Source organism: Dendrobates tinctorius, unplaced genomic scaffold, assembly GCF_039654945.1.
Source record: "Dendrobates tinctorius isolate UK_male_01 unplaced genomic scaffold, ASM3965494v1 ptg000064l, whole genome shotgun sequence".
NCBI classification, from domain to species: domain Eukaryota; kingdom Metazoa; phylum Chordata; class Amphibia; order Anura; family Dendrobatidae; genus Dendrobates; species Dendrobates tinctorius.
The window spans coordinates 5,921,690-5,939,207 of NW_027361732.1; the positions used below are offsets into that span (position 1 = coordinate 5,921,690).

A 17,518-nucleotide genomic window follows, 5' to 3' on the forward strand; every position below is an offset into this window, starting at 1 on the left:
GTGCTCTCTGTGCTTCCTTGCACTCACGCTGTCACTGGACTGTGCATTGCATGCCCTCTTGGCACACACAGGCCCTAGCCTGCTCCTTGGCATACCTCCCCGTGCATCTCTAAAGCACGCGCAGCTCCAGCCATGAACCTTGGCGTGCCTCCTAGCACGCACAGGCCCTAGCCTGAACCCTAGCGTGCCTCCTGGCATGTGCAGGCCCTAGCCTGCTCCTTGGCACACCTCCCCGTGCTTCTCTAAAGCATGCGCAGGTCCTGCCTTGAACCCTGGTGTGCCTCCTGGCACGTACGCACAGGCCCTAACCTGAACCCTGGCGTGCCTCCTAGCATGCGCAGGCCCTTGCCTTAGCCTGAACCATGGTGTGTTCCCTAGCACGCACCCTGCCTTGGACCCTGGTGTGCCCCCTAGCACGCACCCTGCCTTGCACCCTGTCTTGGACCCTGGTGTGCCCCCTAGCACACACAATGCCTTGCACCCTGTCTTGGACCCTGGTGTGCCCCCTAGCACACACCGTGCCTTGAACCCTGCCTTGGACCCTGGTGTGTCTCCTAGCATGCACCCTGCCTTGAACCCTGCCTTGGACCTTGGCGTGCCTCCTTGCTTGAACCCTGGCTTGCCTGCCGGATGCCCGGACCCTGCCGATCGCTGCCAGAGTTCCAGAGCCTGATGACTGCAGCCTGACGTCCGGAGCTGATGTCCACAGCCTGATGTCCGGAGCCTGTCGATCGTTACCTGATGTCGGGAGTCTGATGCCATCTAACCCTTACCGGAACCCTGGCGTGCCACCTAGCAGGTATCATGCCTTGGACCTTGGTGTGCCCTCGCACGCGCCTTGCTATGTATCACTTTCTCCTTGTTATCACGTCTTGAACCTGATTAAACCCTGAGACCACACTCTATTGAAGAAACCCTGTGACCACGCTTTGTCTTGTACCCTGCACGTTCCCTGTTGCCAGACACTCGCACTTGTGTCTTCCTTGGGCCGGTCGTCTGGATCCAGCTGTCGTGGTGACTCACCCCCTTGGTCGTGTCCCTGACACTCCCTGTATAGGGGGTGGTTCCTCACAAGGTCAGCTCGCCCTAGGTGGGTGGGTGCCACGACCCAGAGGGTCCACTGAAGAAATCGACTCAGCAGAAGCTGACTCAGTCACATATCCAAGTAATATGTAAAACATAAAAATCTCTATAAAATGCAATTACCGGTAAACAGCAAAATAAGACAAACATCCATATATTATAAAAACTTCTAAAAATAAACACAATTCCACAGGACAATCAACACAATATTGTGTCTCAACAGACCCTCCTATACCTTAAAAGGCAAGTACAAATACTTGGGGTTGTTGGGGATTAAGTCACAGGCCTGGAATGCACAGAAAGCTCACGTCTATCGTCCTTTACACAACTTCATCAGGGAGACAAGTAATTAAATAAACTCAATGGATTCACTAAAAATGGATGTTATAAGGATACCATCAGGATGGCATCCATTCTTTAATGGATTGTCATGATGTGAAGGTCTGAAATAAGGGAGAGAGGCCTAAAACAGTCCATGGAAGTGGAACTATCCCTGTCCCAGGGGTACTCTTAATGGTAGCGAGGCCTGGGTATCTTACCTTACTATGCTTCGGTTCCTCCACCCCATGAGGCATGGGACAGAAATATGAGGAAAACAAGACACATAGACAAATGGGGATACATGAATACCACTATCGTACAAAAGTACTCATCAACAAATAAGGAGGTGGATAGGGAAAGAGAGAAATAAACAAACTAAATAGGAATAAGGACAAGGAGATAAACACACATGGTGCTACTGCATACAGATCCCTTAAACTACTACTCCCAACTAACACAGTACATCTCTTTCCAGGAAGATTCTTTCACCAGCAAGGAAGAAACACCCAGAGCCAGTATATATACAAAGAGTAAATGATAAGCAGTTGCAACTGAGAACAATCAGGCTGTATGCTCTCAGCCAGCAAGGAATGAGCCCTTAAACCTTTCAGCACTGTGGACAGGAAATCCATTTAAAATGGGACATGAATAAGATTGTTTTTAAAAAGGACCTGCGATTCATTAATCGGTGTGACCTTCTAACTCCAGGTCTCCCAAGGGGACGTGACACCCTCGTGGTATGGATCCACTGCTATTAATATATCATAGGCCTTGTATAATTTCTTTTCAATTCTCCTGTATAAAAAGGATGCAATACAGATGTAATGTGGATGACAACTTCAGATAAACAGATGAATTACGGATCACGTGTTAAAAAAACTATATTAGAGCTCAAACTGTCCATTTTTTTGGATATGAAAATACAATCCAGGATCCACGGTTATAAATCTGGCTCATTATCAGATAGCCTAGTCTAATGTTTATATCGACTAAATATTTATGTAGTGACAGCCCAGTAATGCCATTGGCAGGATATGAAAACAAGTCACAAGCGAAGTTAGAATTGCCTTTATGCAAGTATGACAATATTCATTTATTATTTATTACCTGAGATTAGATATATCATTTGGAATTGAAGTAATGTTATTGTAGGACACATCCAGCACCTGCAGATATGGCAGTAGAAACAGCCTACAAAAATATTAAAAATAATGTTTATCAAAGAGACAAAGATGAAACACACAGACATAACACTGATGTAGAGAAGAAGACCGGTATGGTCTAAAATATCCACTATTCCAATGTAACGTGTATGGTTTCGAGCACGTTTGAGTTATACCAATGTTTAATACTGTATAAAACTAAAGTAAAACTATTTTACATAAAGTATATTATATAAAATTCTGATAAAATTCTGTACAAACTTTAGTAAGTGTAAAACATAATAAGGGAGAGCTGGCTATTAGGCCAACTCTTCACTGGCAGCCGCCCACAGTAAGGTCTGTCCTTGAGTTAGATGGGCCGTGCATCTCTCACACATTCGTAGCATATTCTGTGGACATGCTATACATATAACAGATGGAAATCCTCCTTTAAGCTTTTCGCGGTGTTGTGAGCGTCATACCCAGCAGGAAGAGATGACAAAGAACAGAATGATACGATGAAAGTTCGGAGCCTCTTCAGCTTGTGAATACCATATGGGATTTCCTTCATGGGGTTGTTCCTTAGTTTAAGTGATTCCAAATATTCAAGATTGTACACCTGCAATAAAGGGAAGTAAGATTAATTTGGCAGAAATAGTAAGGATGCAGTCACAAGCTGTGGCTAGTTGCGTGGATGAAGCTCTACCGGCAGTTAGTGAGCTAATGGCAGCACATCTGTAATGTAAAATAGTGACCACAATAAGCCTTGCTGCATTTACCCACTGCCAATCCCGCCTGCATGGGCAAAAGAGCACACGTTGACAGATAATACTTCATTGTTACTACAAGCTCATGCACTCCTTGGATGCCAAAAGCAGGCATGGCTGTAAGCCACATTGCGGGATCCTAGCCTATACGGATTCACTTATCTAACCCTCAGGTCCTGCTACCATTCCCTATGGCCACCTCTCTTCTCCACGTTGCTTTTTTTTCAAGTAACCCGGAGAGCTTCTTTGACATCATCACACAAGGTTTTATAAGACCGACAGCTATGTTCTGCCTTTTTCCATAGCTTTGCATTCAGTTAGCACATGTACTCCAGGAGTTTTGCTTCATCATTCATTTCTCTCACAAGTTAAATCATCTCTTCATTGAACTCCTGCTTGATTATTATCTATCTGTATGTACCTCCTGGCTGCGTTTAACCATTTGTCTGCTGTAAGGCTACTTTCACACATCAGGTTTTCGGCGTCAGGCGCGATCCGGCGTTGTGCCGGAACGCCGGATCCGGCAAATGTTTTGTAAAACCTAATGTGCCAGATCCGTTTTTCTGCCGGATCCGTCTTGTTCTTGACAGAAAAAACCGGATCCGTCTTATCCGGTTCATCCGTTTTTCTATCCGTTTTTCGACGGATTACGCCGGATCCGGTTTTTAAAATTGACCCTTGTGGCCTTCCGAACGGGATTGGCTACTGGAAAACTATATATAGCGTGTTCCTACAGCCCTTCTTTGACAGGTTGTAGAGGAGAAAGTGCAGGTTGGAGAGAAGAGCAAGTTACTGGCGAAGATGGATGTTGTGATTGGAAATATTTTGAAGAATTTGGCGGATTTTATAGCGGAGGCGAATCGTTTGAGGGTGATTGTTCTGGAGAAGGAGAGAGCGAGACAGCAGCGCATCAGGCATCGTAGACGACGTTTGTGGATCCACCCCATCACAGCCAAGAGAATGACGCGTGGGGTCTATTCTACACTCTGCATGGACCCGGATACCCGGATAAATTTTTTGGATATGTTCGGTTGAAAATGGAGAATTTTGATTACTTGGTGGAGCGCATTGAACACCTCATAAGAAAAGCGGACACCTATTGCCGCTTCTCTGTTTCACCCGCAGAGCGTCTGATGGTGACTTTAAGGTAAGCCACATTTATTGGATGTGATCGCATCAGAGCACACTTTCACTGCAATCTTGTTGGTGGTAGTTTGTATCTCCAAGTGTTATAGCTGAGTTTTGGTATGTAATGCTGTGATTTAAAACTAATTTATTGTTTTTTAATTCCCCACAGATTTCTTGCAACTGGAGAATCCCTTTCGTCACTGCATTTCCAGTACAGACTCGGGATTTCCACCATATCTGGAATAGTGAAGTACACATGCCGTGCACTGTGGGACTCCTTAGCTGAAGAGTTTTTACCAGAGCCCACAACAGAGAGGTGGATTGAAATTGCTGACAAGTTTCAACAGATATGTCAGTTTCCCAACTGCTTGGGCGCTGTGGACGGGAAACATATCCGCATTGTAAAGCCAGCCGGATCGGGATCGGAATATTTCAATTACAAGAAATATTTTTCAATTGTCCTCATGGCCATCGCTGACGCGGAATACAAATTTATTGTTGTTGATATTGGGGCCTATGGCCGCTCCAATGACTCTCAAGTTTTCAAACTGTCTGCCATGGGGCGTAAACTGTATGGAAACACCTTCCAGTTCCCACCACCTAGACCGCTGCCGCAAACATCTGGTCCACCTATGCCATTTGTCTGTGTAGGGGATGAAGCCTTCCAGCTGTCAGAACACCTTTTGAAACCGTACTCTAGCAGAGGATTGACAAGACCAAAACGCATTTTTAATTACCGCCTCACAAGAGCAAGAAGAATGGTTGAATGTACCTTTGGTATTCTGACAGCCAAATGGCGGGTCCTATTGACTGCGATCAACCTCAAGACAGAAACTGTTGACGAGGTGATCAAAGCGTGCGTGGTACTCCACAATTTTGTTATCTGCAAGGAACCCATTTCCATTGAGGACACCTCTGAAGAAACCACCTTGCAAGATTACCATGACATTACCACTAGAAGATCTGTGACGGTTTCAGTAATGAGGGACAATTTTGCACTATACTTTATGTCACCTCAAGGCAGAGTACACTGGCAGGATGACAGAGTGTGAAAGATTTGTGCCCTAACCAAACTTGTGTACCTTCTGTACCAACAGTATATACCTTTGCCAACCAAAGTTGGCTATCTTGTCATGGTCTCTATTTTTAGCTTTAGGCCACAGGTGTGTACCTGGTTGTGTTTTATGCAAAGTATTTCACCTTTTAACAAAAGTTGTGTACATTGTTAGGAAATCACCAACAATAAACACAACTTTTTAGGTGAAATACTTTGCTTCAAACACAACCAGGAACACAACTGTGGCAAAAAGCTAAAATTTACCCACAGTTATATACCTGGTTTTGAATACCTTTTTACCTTTTAAATACCCTGTATTTAACCTTTTTTTTAAACATATTTCGCCGCAGAAAGAAATGACAGACAACCAGTGTAAACAATAATTTAACTTTTATTTAAAATATTTTTTTTTTGTAAACTGTTTTTAAAGTTAAAAAAACTTTTTTAATAAAGGTTTGAAACCAACTGGGCATTTTTATTACAAAACACATCATAAATCTGTGTAGTGTGGGGTGGAAATACTGCTGGAGGGGCTGCGGGACACTTCGACAATGGGAGTGTGGAGAGAGGACTGGGATCGTGGTGGGGAAGGAACAGTTAGAGGTGATGGTGTGGAAAAAGCTACAGAATGGGTGGACATGTGGGAGGCAGAAGAGGTGGTGGGCGGTGGAGTGGATGGTTGGGCAGGGACTGTAGGAGCAGATGATGTTGATGGAAAGTTGTATGGGGAAGGAGTTTGGTACGGGGAAGGAGTTTGGTACGGGGAAGGAGTTTGGTACGGGGCAGGTTGCTGGAAGTGGGGAGATGTCTGGTACTGGGGAGGTTGCTGGTACTGGGGAGGTTGCTGGTATGTAATAGGAGGGGGAGGATGGAAAGTGGCTGGAGGGGGTGCAGATGTAATAGGAGGGGGAGGATGGAAAGTGGCTGGAGGGGGTGCAGGTGGTGGAACTACAGTGGTGGGAGGTGGAGGTTGGGAGGTAACCTGCTGTAGAGCACCGTGGCACGAATGCATTACATGCATCTGCTGGGTAGGAGATAGTGTTGCCATGCGCTCCACAACAGACCTGAAAAAGGTGTGGTTTGGCGAAGATCTTGCTTCTGAATGCATGGTTTGCAGAAGTGTCTTCACCTCCAGAATGCTGGAGTTGATCTGCTGAAAGCCTGCGGAGATTTGCTCTGACAAGACTTTTAGACAGTTCTGGAAAGATGCATTCAGATGCAAGAACTCTGGCGCATAACTCTTTTCCTGACCCCTCTGCCGCTGCCGCCCAGTACCCGCAGGTGTACTAGAGGTGGCAGGGGCAGAAGGGTGGGGTAAAGGAAAGCGATCTCCTCACCAGCAGCTTCATGTAATGTAGGCGGCCACGATGCTCCTGTGCTGGTGGATGGGACAGATGGGTCGAATGTGTGGGAAGGCTGGGAAGGTGCAGATGTACCGGGGCGGTCGAAGTGTCCCTCGGTGCCGGTCTCCTCAGGGATCGCCTCAGAAGGGTCCAATCGTGCAGGCTCCCGAGTGCTGCTCACCGTGCTGTGGAATAAAGAGAAAAAAAAACAATTAAAATAGTGACATGGTATGGCCCTGGCTGAAAAAAAAAGTTACATCTAAACATTTTTTTGTCACATGTGCTGTGTAATATTTACCTTCTGGTGAGCATTGTCTCCCGGAGGAACGACAGGGCTCGTGCGTACTTGTACTTGCTCCTGCGTCCTCCAGATCCACTCGGGGCCCGCATCTCTTTATTGAACTCCTTCTTGAAACGATCCCTCACAGACCGCCACCGCTTCACAATTCTCTCCCCTGAAACGAGAAAGGACAAAGTGGTTAGTATACAACATCAGTGTTTCCCAAACTCCAGTCCTCATGGTCCCCAGGGGTCATGTTTTCAGGATTTCCATAGTAAATAGAAATCCTGAACACATGATCCGTGGGGACCACGAGGACTGGAGTTCGGGAAACACTGGTTTAAATCAAGCAACTGGCACTGTATATACTTACGCTCTTTAATCTGGGCCCGAGCTTCGAGGTCCTCCCAGCGGTCCACAAGGAGCGAACAGATTTCCTCCCAGAGTCGTCGGGTAACGATAAGGTCAGCGTGGCGGCGGTCAGCCATATTCCAGAGCGGCTCCCTTTCTCTGACGAGATCGATGAGGCGGTCCACATCAATCCCTCCATCCTCACCGTCAGAGTCGGGAGCACGCTGTGAAGGCTGTTAAAGAAAAAGACAAAAATAACATAATTAGCCTCCACAAAAGAAATGAAATAAAAAGTGCAAAAAAAACAAAGCAAAAATATTTATACTTACACGCTGGTGACCGCCGCGTTGCTGTCGCCGACGACCCCGGGAGGCACTGCGAGGACCTCTTGGCCAAGCACCAGATTGGGAAGACTAGAGAAGAAAACAAAAAATTTTATGTCTTTGGATGTAGGGTTTTGTTTGCTGTGTGTGGTCTGCAGAACATTGTTTTCTATGTGTTGTGTGTAGTGTGATGTTGTGTTTCTGCGTTTGATGCAAAAAACTTACCAATTGTGAGCCCACTCCAAGTGTCTGTCCACTCCTTCCTTCTTCTTCTGGGAGCTCCTCTTCATCTTGTGATTCCTGTTTTGAAATAAAAGGCAATGAATAGACATATATTACAGAGATGATGGATTTTGGAAATAAAAACTTACCGTCAAACGATGACGATGCGAGGGAGGGCTCCCAGAAGAAGATGTGCTGTCTTCCTCATGGCCAGACTCCATGGCTGTGGGTGGTGTTCCTGCTGCTGCCATTGCTGCTGCTGCATCTATTGGGCGGCTGTTGAATAAAGAGAAACAAAGGGCCAATGAATATCTTGATATTCCATAGCCCTAGTTTGGAGGAATGGGGGATTTGATAATTACCGTCTCTCATCTGCTGCTGGACTCCCCTCCCGTTGTTCAGCATGCTGCTCCATTTGGGGTGGTGCTGATGGTGCTGCTGCAGATGTCTGCTGCCTTCTCCTGCTCCTGGTTCTTGGCTTGGGTGGCATGTTGGGTGTGGCTGAGGGTCACACTGTCTTGCTTTTATATATGTCTTGTGGGCAGAGCTACTGAGCATGCTCAGACCAAAAAAACCGGATCCGGCCACCGGATCCGGCTGTCGCCGGATCAGGCGCATTGCGGCGCTCATAGGCTTTCATTGTATGAAAAAGCCGGACACGCCGGATCCGGCGTGTCCGGCTTTTTCGCCGGAGACAAAAAACATTACAGTAGCCGTTTTTTCCAGACGCCGGATCGCGTCACATTGCCGGATCCGGCGAAAATCGGATGAAGCGCATGGCCATCCGGCTCTAATGCAAGTCAATGGGGGGGAAACCGGATCCGGCATTGCATTTCGCCGGATCCGGTTTTTGTCAAAAGCGCCGGATCGCGCCTGACGGCGAAAACCTGATGTGTGAAAGAGGCCTAAGAATAACTCTTCTCTGCTAAAACTGGAGCTGCACACACTATCACACTGCGGCAACGGTAACCTTTTTCTGCGTAAGTATCCAGTTTACTTGTTCATCAGTAATGCAGTTAACCACCCACTTGCTGATTGCATATGTCTCTGCCATCGACTATCAGTCTGCTGATTAATCATTTGATAGCTGAAAGTTCTAGACTTACTATACACTTCTGTTCCTGTGTAAATCTACACTTCTGGTTCTGTTACTGATCTGCTAGTCTGCCTGCTGTACTGCATGCTCTACTGTCCTGGTCCTCAATTATCCACATACCATGTGGAAAGCCCTGCCTGCAGTACCCTCTTAATCAGAATCTGTCACAAAGACAAAAATTGCCAGCTTTTGCTATTATTTTGTTCCCACTAATCCACTAAAGTATGATGTTTTTTGTGGTCCCAGTAAAGTCATTGGAGGTGAAAGAAGTCTTTCAAGCTTATCAAGCTTATGTTTGACATAATGTTTCCTCAAGTACAGTCAATGTTATTTTATTGAAACATGTTTTATTATAATTAACCACTGCTTTGTGTACTTTTAGATTTCTATCTCTAAGGTTGGAAAGATACATTAGTTGCATGTGACATAACATGACACAATCAGCTTCCAAATATTATTTTTATAGTGCCCATAATAATATGCCAGCCTCAAAACAAAAAACTCATATTACAGCATTGATTTATAGGGTAAATCTAATTTAACCAGGCTCTCGCTAAACCATCTGGGAGCAGTTTTATCTGCTGCAGATCTACAAATTCTCTGAATGCTTGGCTCTGTATAGCCCCGCCCACACTACTGATTGGCTGCTTTTGGTGTACACTGTGCATAGACAGAAAGCTGCCAATTAGTGGAGGGGGGGCAGGGTAATAAACAGCTCATGAATATGGAGGACAACATGGTTGCAGGTTTACTAGTCCTCTAGAGGTAAAACATTGATTTTATCAAAACTACATCAAGCAATACAGTAAGTGACACATCGCTGAAATCAGAATTTCTGTCTCTATATTATGCTGCTCTCAGAATACGGGGCAAAAACCTGGTGTCAGATTTTCTTTAAGCAGAGCTTCTAAACCCAGCAATGCAAAAATACATTTTAATAAAAATGCAACTTACCTCTACAGGGAATTGCCAGAATTCATTAAAGGAAAGGTTGAGGTAGAATAAAGAATTATACAAAGGTGTCAGGTCTGGAAGCTTGGATATAAAGTATGCCTAAAATAGAAAGACTTGTTTATAGCAGGAAGAAGATTTATTAACATTGTATACTGCTGCAGATAGTTATTAAAACTCACTTTTAGAAATTCTATATTAGGGATCTTAACCTTGTTTGTGCCATAGACAATGTGCTTCTACTAGCATTCACAGAGGTCAATCATAATGGGGCACTTATGGACATTAGCCATGCAGCTGATATAATATATATGGACTTTGCAAAGGCATTTTATACTGTACAAGACAGCAGCCTTGTACTGAAGCTTCACAAGCCGGGACTAAAGGGGGTTTTACACATAGCGATATCGCTAGCAATATCGCTAAAACGTCACTGATTTTGTGACGTTATATGATATGTGATACTTACCTCCGACCGGCTCCCCCGCTGTCTGTCGCTGATCGCGCGAGATCGGGCGGCTCCATTTCTCGTCATCTGCTTCCTGCTGGGCTTCCTGCTGTGTGAGACGAGCGACGCTGGACGCGGGCGGGAGGACGTCTGGATCGCTGTGTGTGAAAGGTGACTATCGTCCGCTGCGTCGCTGCTGCATCGCTGTGAGATCTGCCTGTGTGGCAGCTCACTAGCGATCATTTAGCGATGCACCAGCGATCCTGACCGGGTCGTATCACTGGTCGGATCGCTGGTGCATCGTTAAATGTAAAAGGGCCTTAAGAGAAACTGTATGTAGATGGGTAAGAAACTGGTTAAAGGACAGAAAACAAACAGTGATAATGGCACACTCTACAAATAATACAGCAGCGTGTAACACATGGATCAATGTTCGCTCAATTCTTTTTAATCTCTTTATTAAGCCCCTTGTGCTTTGTCCAAGGAGATCTCCAAACAATTAAGGGGCAAAGTTTTTGAGAAGTACAAGTCAGAGTTGGGTTATAAAAAAATATCCAAATATCCCAATCTCTCCCAATCTGATTATCCCCCAATGCACCATCAAATCCATTATCATCAAAGGTAAAGAATATGGTACCACAACAAACCTGCAAAGAGAGGGCCACCAACCAACACTCTCAGCCCAGGCAAGGAGGGCATTAATCAGAGAGGCAGCACCGATCCCTGGAGGAGATACCTCCCATATCGCTACTATCTCCTCACGGCAGAGAAGGAGGAGACTATGAGTGTGGCTATGTGGAGTGGGCGTGGCTTGATACATACACACATACATACACTCAGCTTTCTATATTTTGATTGCAGATCTTTTTTACTACTAGAATATAAAAAAAAAACTAGACAATTTTGAAATGATCAGAATTGTACTGATCTGTAAAATCTTGTTGCCAGGGTATTTTTAATGCACAATTAATTTCGTAAAAACAATTGTGGAATTGCAGTTTTTTTCACAATTTCACTTTTGAAATTTTTTCCCCATTTTTCAGAACATGATATGGTAAAATGAATGGTGTCATTCAAAATTACAATATGTCCCACAAAAATCAAGCCCTCATACAACTATATACAAAAATATAAAAGCTATTGCTCTTGAAAGGGAAGAAAAAAACACAAAAAATTGTCTTGTTCTGAATGGGTTAATGACCCTGTGAATGAGACTGAAAGTAAAGTTTCAGTCTTTCCCAATGACATAAAACTTTGTAGGTTAATAACAAATGAGCTTGAGAGTATAATATGACAAAACGATCTGGATAAGATGACTGAATGGGCAAACATTTGACAGATGAAGTTTAATGTTGATAAATGTAGAGTAATGCCCTTAGGATGCAGTAATCATGTTGCTGCATATACATTAAATGGGAGTACATTCGGGACTACAGAACAGGTTAAGGACTTGGGTATTCTGGTTACAAGTAAGCTGAGCAGCAGTACTCAATGTCAAGCAGCAGCCACAAAAGTTAGCGAGATATTATGGTGTATATAAAGAGATAATATCTTGTGATTCTAATATATTATTACGCCTCTATAAATCACTTTAAAGGGAACCTGTCATGTCTTTTGTAGCATGTAAGCTGTCCCCAGTGCATTGTTACTGATGCAATGTGCATCACTAATACGTTTTCTTTCAAGAAAAAAGGTGGTCTAATCCTGTTGAAAAAAACACTTTATATAGTTATATCGTACCTGCTCATAAGGGTGTGGTTCATTTTATTCAGTCACGATTAGCACCATCCACTCAAATCCATTTTGAAAATCCTGCGCTTGTGCAGTGTATCATGGAGCTGCACTTGCGCAGTGTCGATCAGGGAGCCGCACATGCGTCGTGACGAGCGGCTCCGGCCGCACAGTCAGTGAAGCTGGATACTGCACACAGCTTCAGTGCACATGTGCGGGGAGCCGCTCGTCGCCGCGCATGCGCGGCTAACCCTAATTGAATAACGGCATTTTTTTTTTTACTTGAGCAGCCATCAAGGATTGGAAAGTTCTATATGGCAGATCTTCCTAAGATAAAAAAAAACTAAGCAGTGCTGAAAATCAGAGTAGCAGAAGGTGAAATCCAGATCAACCTCGGCAGAAAGGCTTAGGGCCCCGTCACACATAGCGACTCACCAGCGATCCCGACAACGATATCAACGTGTCAGGATCGCTGGTGTGTCGCTACATGATCACTGGTGAGCTGTCAAACAGACAGCTTCACCAGTGATCAGCACCAGCGACGCCGAGCGCGCGGCGTCACTGTGTACTTTAGTTACCAGCGCACTGGTAACTAAGGTACACATCGGGTTTCTAAGGGGCGTGCGTCACTTAGAAACCCGATCTGTACCTTGGTTACCAGCTCCCTGCATCAGCGCGCTGGTAACTAAGGTACACATCGGGTTTCTAGGCACAGCGCGCCCCCTTAGAAACCCGATGTATACCTTAGTTACCAGCTCCTGCTCGCTGGTCTCCCGCCTGTCACACGCAGCGATGCATGCTGACCAACGGGAGACCAGCGACCCCAAAAATGTCCAGGGCTTTCCATCAACGATCAGCGATACCGGCAAGGGGGCCGGTCGCTGGTGAGATCGCTGTTGCGTCACAAAACTAGTGACTAAGCAGCGATCTCGCTAGCGAGATCGCTATGTGTGACGGGGCTCTTAAAAAAGATTTTAACAAATCAGCAAAAATTATTTTTTATTGGAAAATGTCTGCAGCATATGGATGAGAGTTGTTCACATCACATTTAAATTGTCTGAAAAGTTGAAAGAAAGTAATTTTCCCTCCATGGATACTGAAACATTTTTTCATATAGAACTCTTCCAAATACACTGAATTCTATCCCTTAGTAAACTACGGCCAATGGGGTAGAATATATGGAGTTACATAAATGGGTGACTAGACTGGGGGACGTTACATCCGAATAATAGTATCATAAAGACCAAGGACCTAGAGATTGGGAGAAAGACCACAATCGTACTAAGTTTTGCAGGGATACAAAGGCACTCATATTACTCTTATGAGAGTGGCTGCTGGCTGCAATTGAGTGGGATCACTTCATATCATAATGTCCTAACAGGCATAGCGTCTCACCTTGAAACTTAAAGCGTGTCCTCCATTCACAAGACAGTCCAGCATCGCAAGGTCACAGTGAGTCTCTAAGATCTTACTTTGCTCACTATAAAAAGTTTGATAATTTTGCAACCTCTGTGATTTAAAGAGCTGATGAATGGAATCTTCCCCTACAAAATCACAAGAGAGAAATGAGAGAAATGACTCCTACTGCTCAGGCACCTGGATAGTGAGAGATGAACGTCCAGAAGACGCATATTCTCACAGGAAACCAAGTCCGTTCCCAATCTTTGGTGGTCATCGGTTTGTTCTGACAGTTGCTCCAGATTACATTTAGCGCTATAGAGATTCACCCACCAAGCACCTTGGTAAAAAAGAGAAGCTAAAAGAAGTGAAGTAATTACTATAGGAAGTGATTTAACCCCTTGAGGACCAAGCCACTTTGTAGGTTAATGACCAGGTCTCAATTTTGAAATCTGACCAGTGTCACTTTATGTGGTCATAACTCAAGAACGCTTCAAGGGATCCCACTGATTCTGAGATTTTTTTTTTCGTGACATATTGTACTTTATGATAGTGGCAAAATCTCTTCAAAATTTCTTGTGTTTATTTGTGAAAAAAAATGTAAACTTGGTAAAAATGTAGAAAATTTCACAATTTTCAAACTTTTAATTTTATGCTCCTAAATCGGAGCGTTATGTCGCACAAGATAGTTAATAAATAACATTTCCCACATGCCTACTTTACATCAGCACAATTTTTGAAACATAATTTTTTTTGGTTTGGAACTTATAAGGGTTAAAAGTTGACTTTTCTCATTTTTCCAACAAAATTTACAAAACCATTTAGTTAGGGAGCACCTCACATTTGAAGAGACTTTGAGGGTCTATATGACAGAAAACACCCAAAAGTGACACAATTCTAAAAATTGAACCCCTTAAGGTGTTCAAAACCACATTCAAGAAGTTTATTAACCCTTCAGGTGCTTCACAAGAATTGAAGTAATGTGGAAGAAAAAATGAACACAACTTTTTTTGACAAAAATTTTACTTCGGACACAATTTTTGGAATTTTCTCAAGGGTATAAAGAGAAAAGGAACCACAATATTTGTTGTGCAATTTCTCCTGAGTACGCCGATACATGGGGATGTGTGCTGCGATCGAGCCCCATGTGGCTCGATCACAGCATTTAGGAGGTTAACAGCCATGGGCGGCACTGACACCGCTCCTGGCTGTTAGTGTAGACTCTCAGCCACTGGCAGTGCTGAGCTCCTGCACTGATCGGGCGGGAGGTGCTGATATTTCAGCATCTCCTGCGCGATCATGCTGTGATCGGTCAGTCAGATTGACTGATCGATCACAGCGATCTGGGTGCGAGGAATGGCAGCACGGGTCCCCACACCTCTTCCCGTGCCTCTCAGCTGTCACAGACAGCTGTCGGCACTGAACTATCACTGCATGTTTACATGCAGTCATATTTTAAATGAATGATGGACTCAGTCCGTCCTGGTGCGGGAACTGATATCTGGCCATGACGGAATGTGTCCGTCATTGGACTGCAAGGGGTTAAAGGGAATCTGTCACCAGATTTTTGTTATCTATTCTGACAGCAGCATGATGTCGAGACAGAAACCCTGAATCCATTGATGTGTCACTTACTGTGCTGCTTGCTGCAGTTTTAATAAAATCTGTGTATTACCACTAGAGGACTATTAAACCTGCTGCTGTGTAATCATCCACATTCATGAGCTCCGTATAACCCTGCCACTACTATATACTGGCAGCTTTCTGCCTATGCACAGTGTATACAGAAAGCTAACAATCAGTGGTGGGGGCAGGGTCATGCAGAGCTCAGCATTAGAGAACTGCTAGAGATGCAGCAAATAACACAGCTATTGACAAATTATATGGCAAATTGCCTTTAAGAACTGTATTGTATTGTGACAAATGAAGCCATCATGATTCTCAATTGCCGAATGGAATTACTGCTAATTCTGCTCCATCTCTGTATATGGATATATCAAGCCGTAAGAACAGAACATCGGCAGGCTAACAAAGACGGGTGTAGTCAAGCGGCCTTGTAATAAGGTAGGACAAGAATGATATATTGAGCTGAATCACTTTTCAACAGAGCAGCACAGTTTTAATGGCAGGCACTTACTTAGATTTTGCAGGTTGGCATCTTCTTCCTCTTTTATCATGGCCTGCTGCTGTTCTGTTAATTACAAGAACATAACACGTAAGTGCACATATCCTAATAAATGTGGTGCTGTGTTTAAAATTCTAATTGTTTTCTGTCCTAAAGCCACACACTATGTATGAAAAACATTCCTATACTTTACCAGACTCCATATACAGTTGTGTGAATAAGTTTTTGCCCCCTTCCAGATTTTCTATTCTTTTGCATGTTTGTCACACTTAAATGTTTCAGATCACCAAACAAATTTAAATATTAGACAAAGATAACACAAGTAATGACAAAATGCAGTTTTTAAATGAAGGTCTTTAGTATTAAGGGAAAAAGAAATCCAAACCTACAGGGCCCAGTGTGAAAAAGTGATTGCCCCTGTAGTGCAGCAGTATTCAGTGCGGTAAAGAGGCAGTAACCCAGGTTAGTCCATCTTAGGCTACTTTCACACATCAGGTTTTCGGCGTCAGGCGCGATCCGGCGTCGTGCCGGAACGCCGGATCCGGCAAATGTTTTGTAAAACCTGATGTGCCGGATCCGGTTTTCTGCCGGATCCGTCTTGTTCTTGACAGACAAAACCGGATCCGTCTCATCCGGTTCATCCGTTTTTCTATCAGTTTTTCGACGGATTACGCCGGATCCGGTTTTTAAAATTGACCCTTGTGGCCTTCCGAACGGGATTGGCTACTGGAAAACTATATATAGCATGTTCCTACAGCCCTTCTTTGACAGGTTGTAGAGGAGAAAGTGCAGTTTGGAGAGAAGAGCAAGTTACTGGCGAAGATGGATGTTGTCATTGGAAATATTTTGAAGAATTTGGTGGATTTTATAGCGGAGGCGAATCGTTTGAGGGTGATTGTTCTGGAGAAGGAGAGAGCGAGACAGCAGCGCATCAGGCATCGTAGACGACGTTTGTGGATCCACCCCATCACAGCCAAGAGAATGACGCGTGGGGTCTATTCTACACTCTGCATGGACCTTCGACGAAACCCGGATAAATTTTTTGGATATGTTCGGATGAAAATGGAGAATTTTGATTACTTGGTGGAGCGCATTGCACACCTCATAAGAAAAGCGGACACCTATTGCCACTTCTCTGTTTCACCCGCAGAGCGTCTGATGGTGACTTTAAGGTAAGCCACATTTATTGGATGTGATCGCATCAGAGCACACTTTCACTGCAATCTTGTTGGTGGTAGTTTGTATCTCCAAGTGTTATAGCTGAGTTTTGGTATGTAATGCTGTGATTTAAAACTAATTTATTGTTTTTTAATTCCCCACAGATTTCTTGCAACTGGAGAATCCCTTTCGTCACTGCATTTCCAGTACAGACTCGGGATTTCCACCATATCTGGAATAGTGAAGTACACATGCCGTGCACTGTGGGACTCCTTAGCTGAAGAGTTTTTACCAGAGCCCACAACAGAGAGGTGGATTGAAATTGCTGACAAGTTTCAACAGATATGTCAGTTTCCCAACTGCTTGGGCGCTGTGGACGGGAAACATATCCGCATTGTAAAGCCAGCCGGATCGGGATCGGAATATTTCAATTACAAGAAATATTTTTCAATTGTCCTCATGGCCATCGCTGACGCGGAATACAAATTTATTGCTGTTGATATTGGGGCCTATGGCCGCTCCAATGACTCTCAAGTTTTCAAACTGTCTGCCATGGGGCGTAAACTGTATGGAAACACCTTCCAGTTCCCACCA

At 44.3% G+C, this 17,518-nt stretch overlaps 1 protein-coding gene across 2 annotated transcripts in view; it reads right to left on the reverse strand.

Annotated features, from left to right (window-relative positions):
* LRRC63 (leucine rich repeat containing 63) overlaps positions 1-17,518 on the reverse strand; it is a 73,378-nt gene that overhangs the window by 21,276 nt on the left and 34,584 nt on the right. For both annotated transcript variants that reach the window (XM_073580261.1, XM_073580262.1), the window contains exons 5-9: positions 15,779-15,832; positions 13,639-13,787; positions 10,068-10,166; positions 3,029-3,165; positions 2,512-2,595 (exon numbers count right to left, since the gene is read on the reverse strand). In XM_073580261.1, the coding sequence (XP_073436362.1) occupies positions 2,512-2,595; positions 3,029-3,165; positions 10,068-10,166; positions 13,639-13,787; positions 15,779-15,832 (523 nt within the window). The remainder of the gene's footprint in view (positions 1-2,511; positions 2,596-3,028; positions 3,166-10,067; positions 10,167-13,638; positions 13,788-15,778; positions 15,833-17,518) is intronic.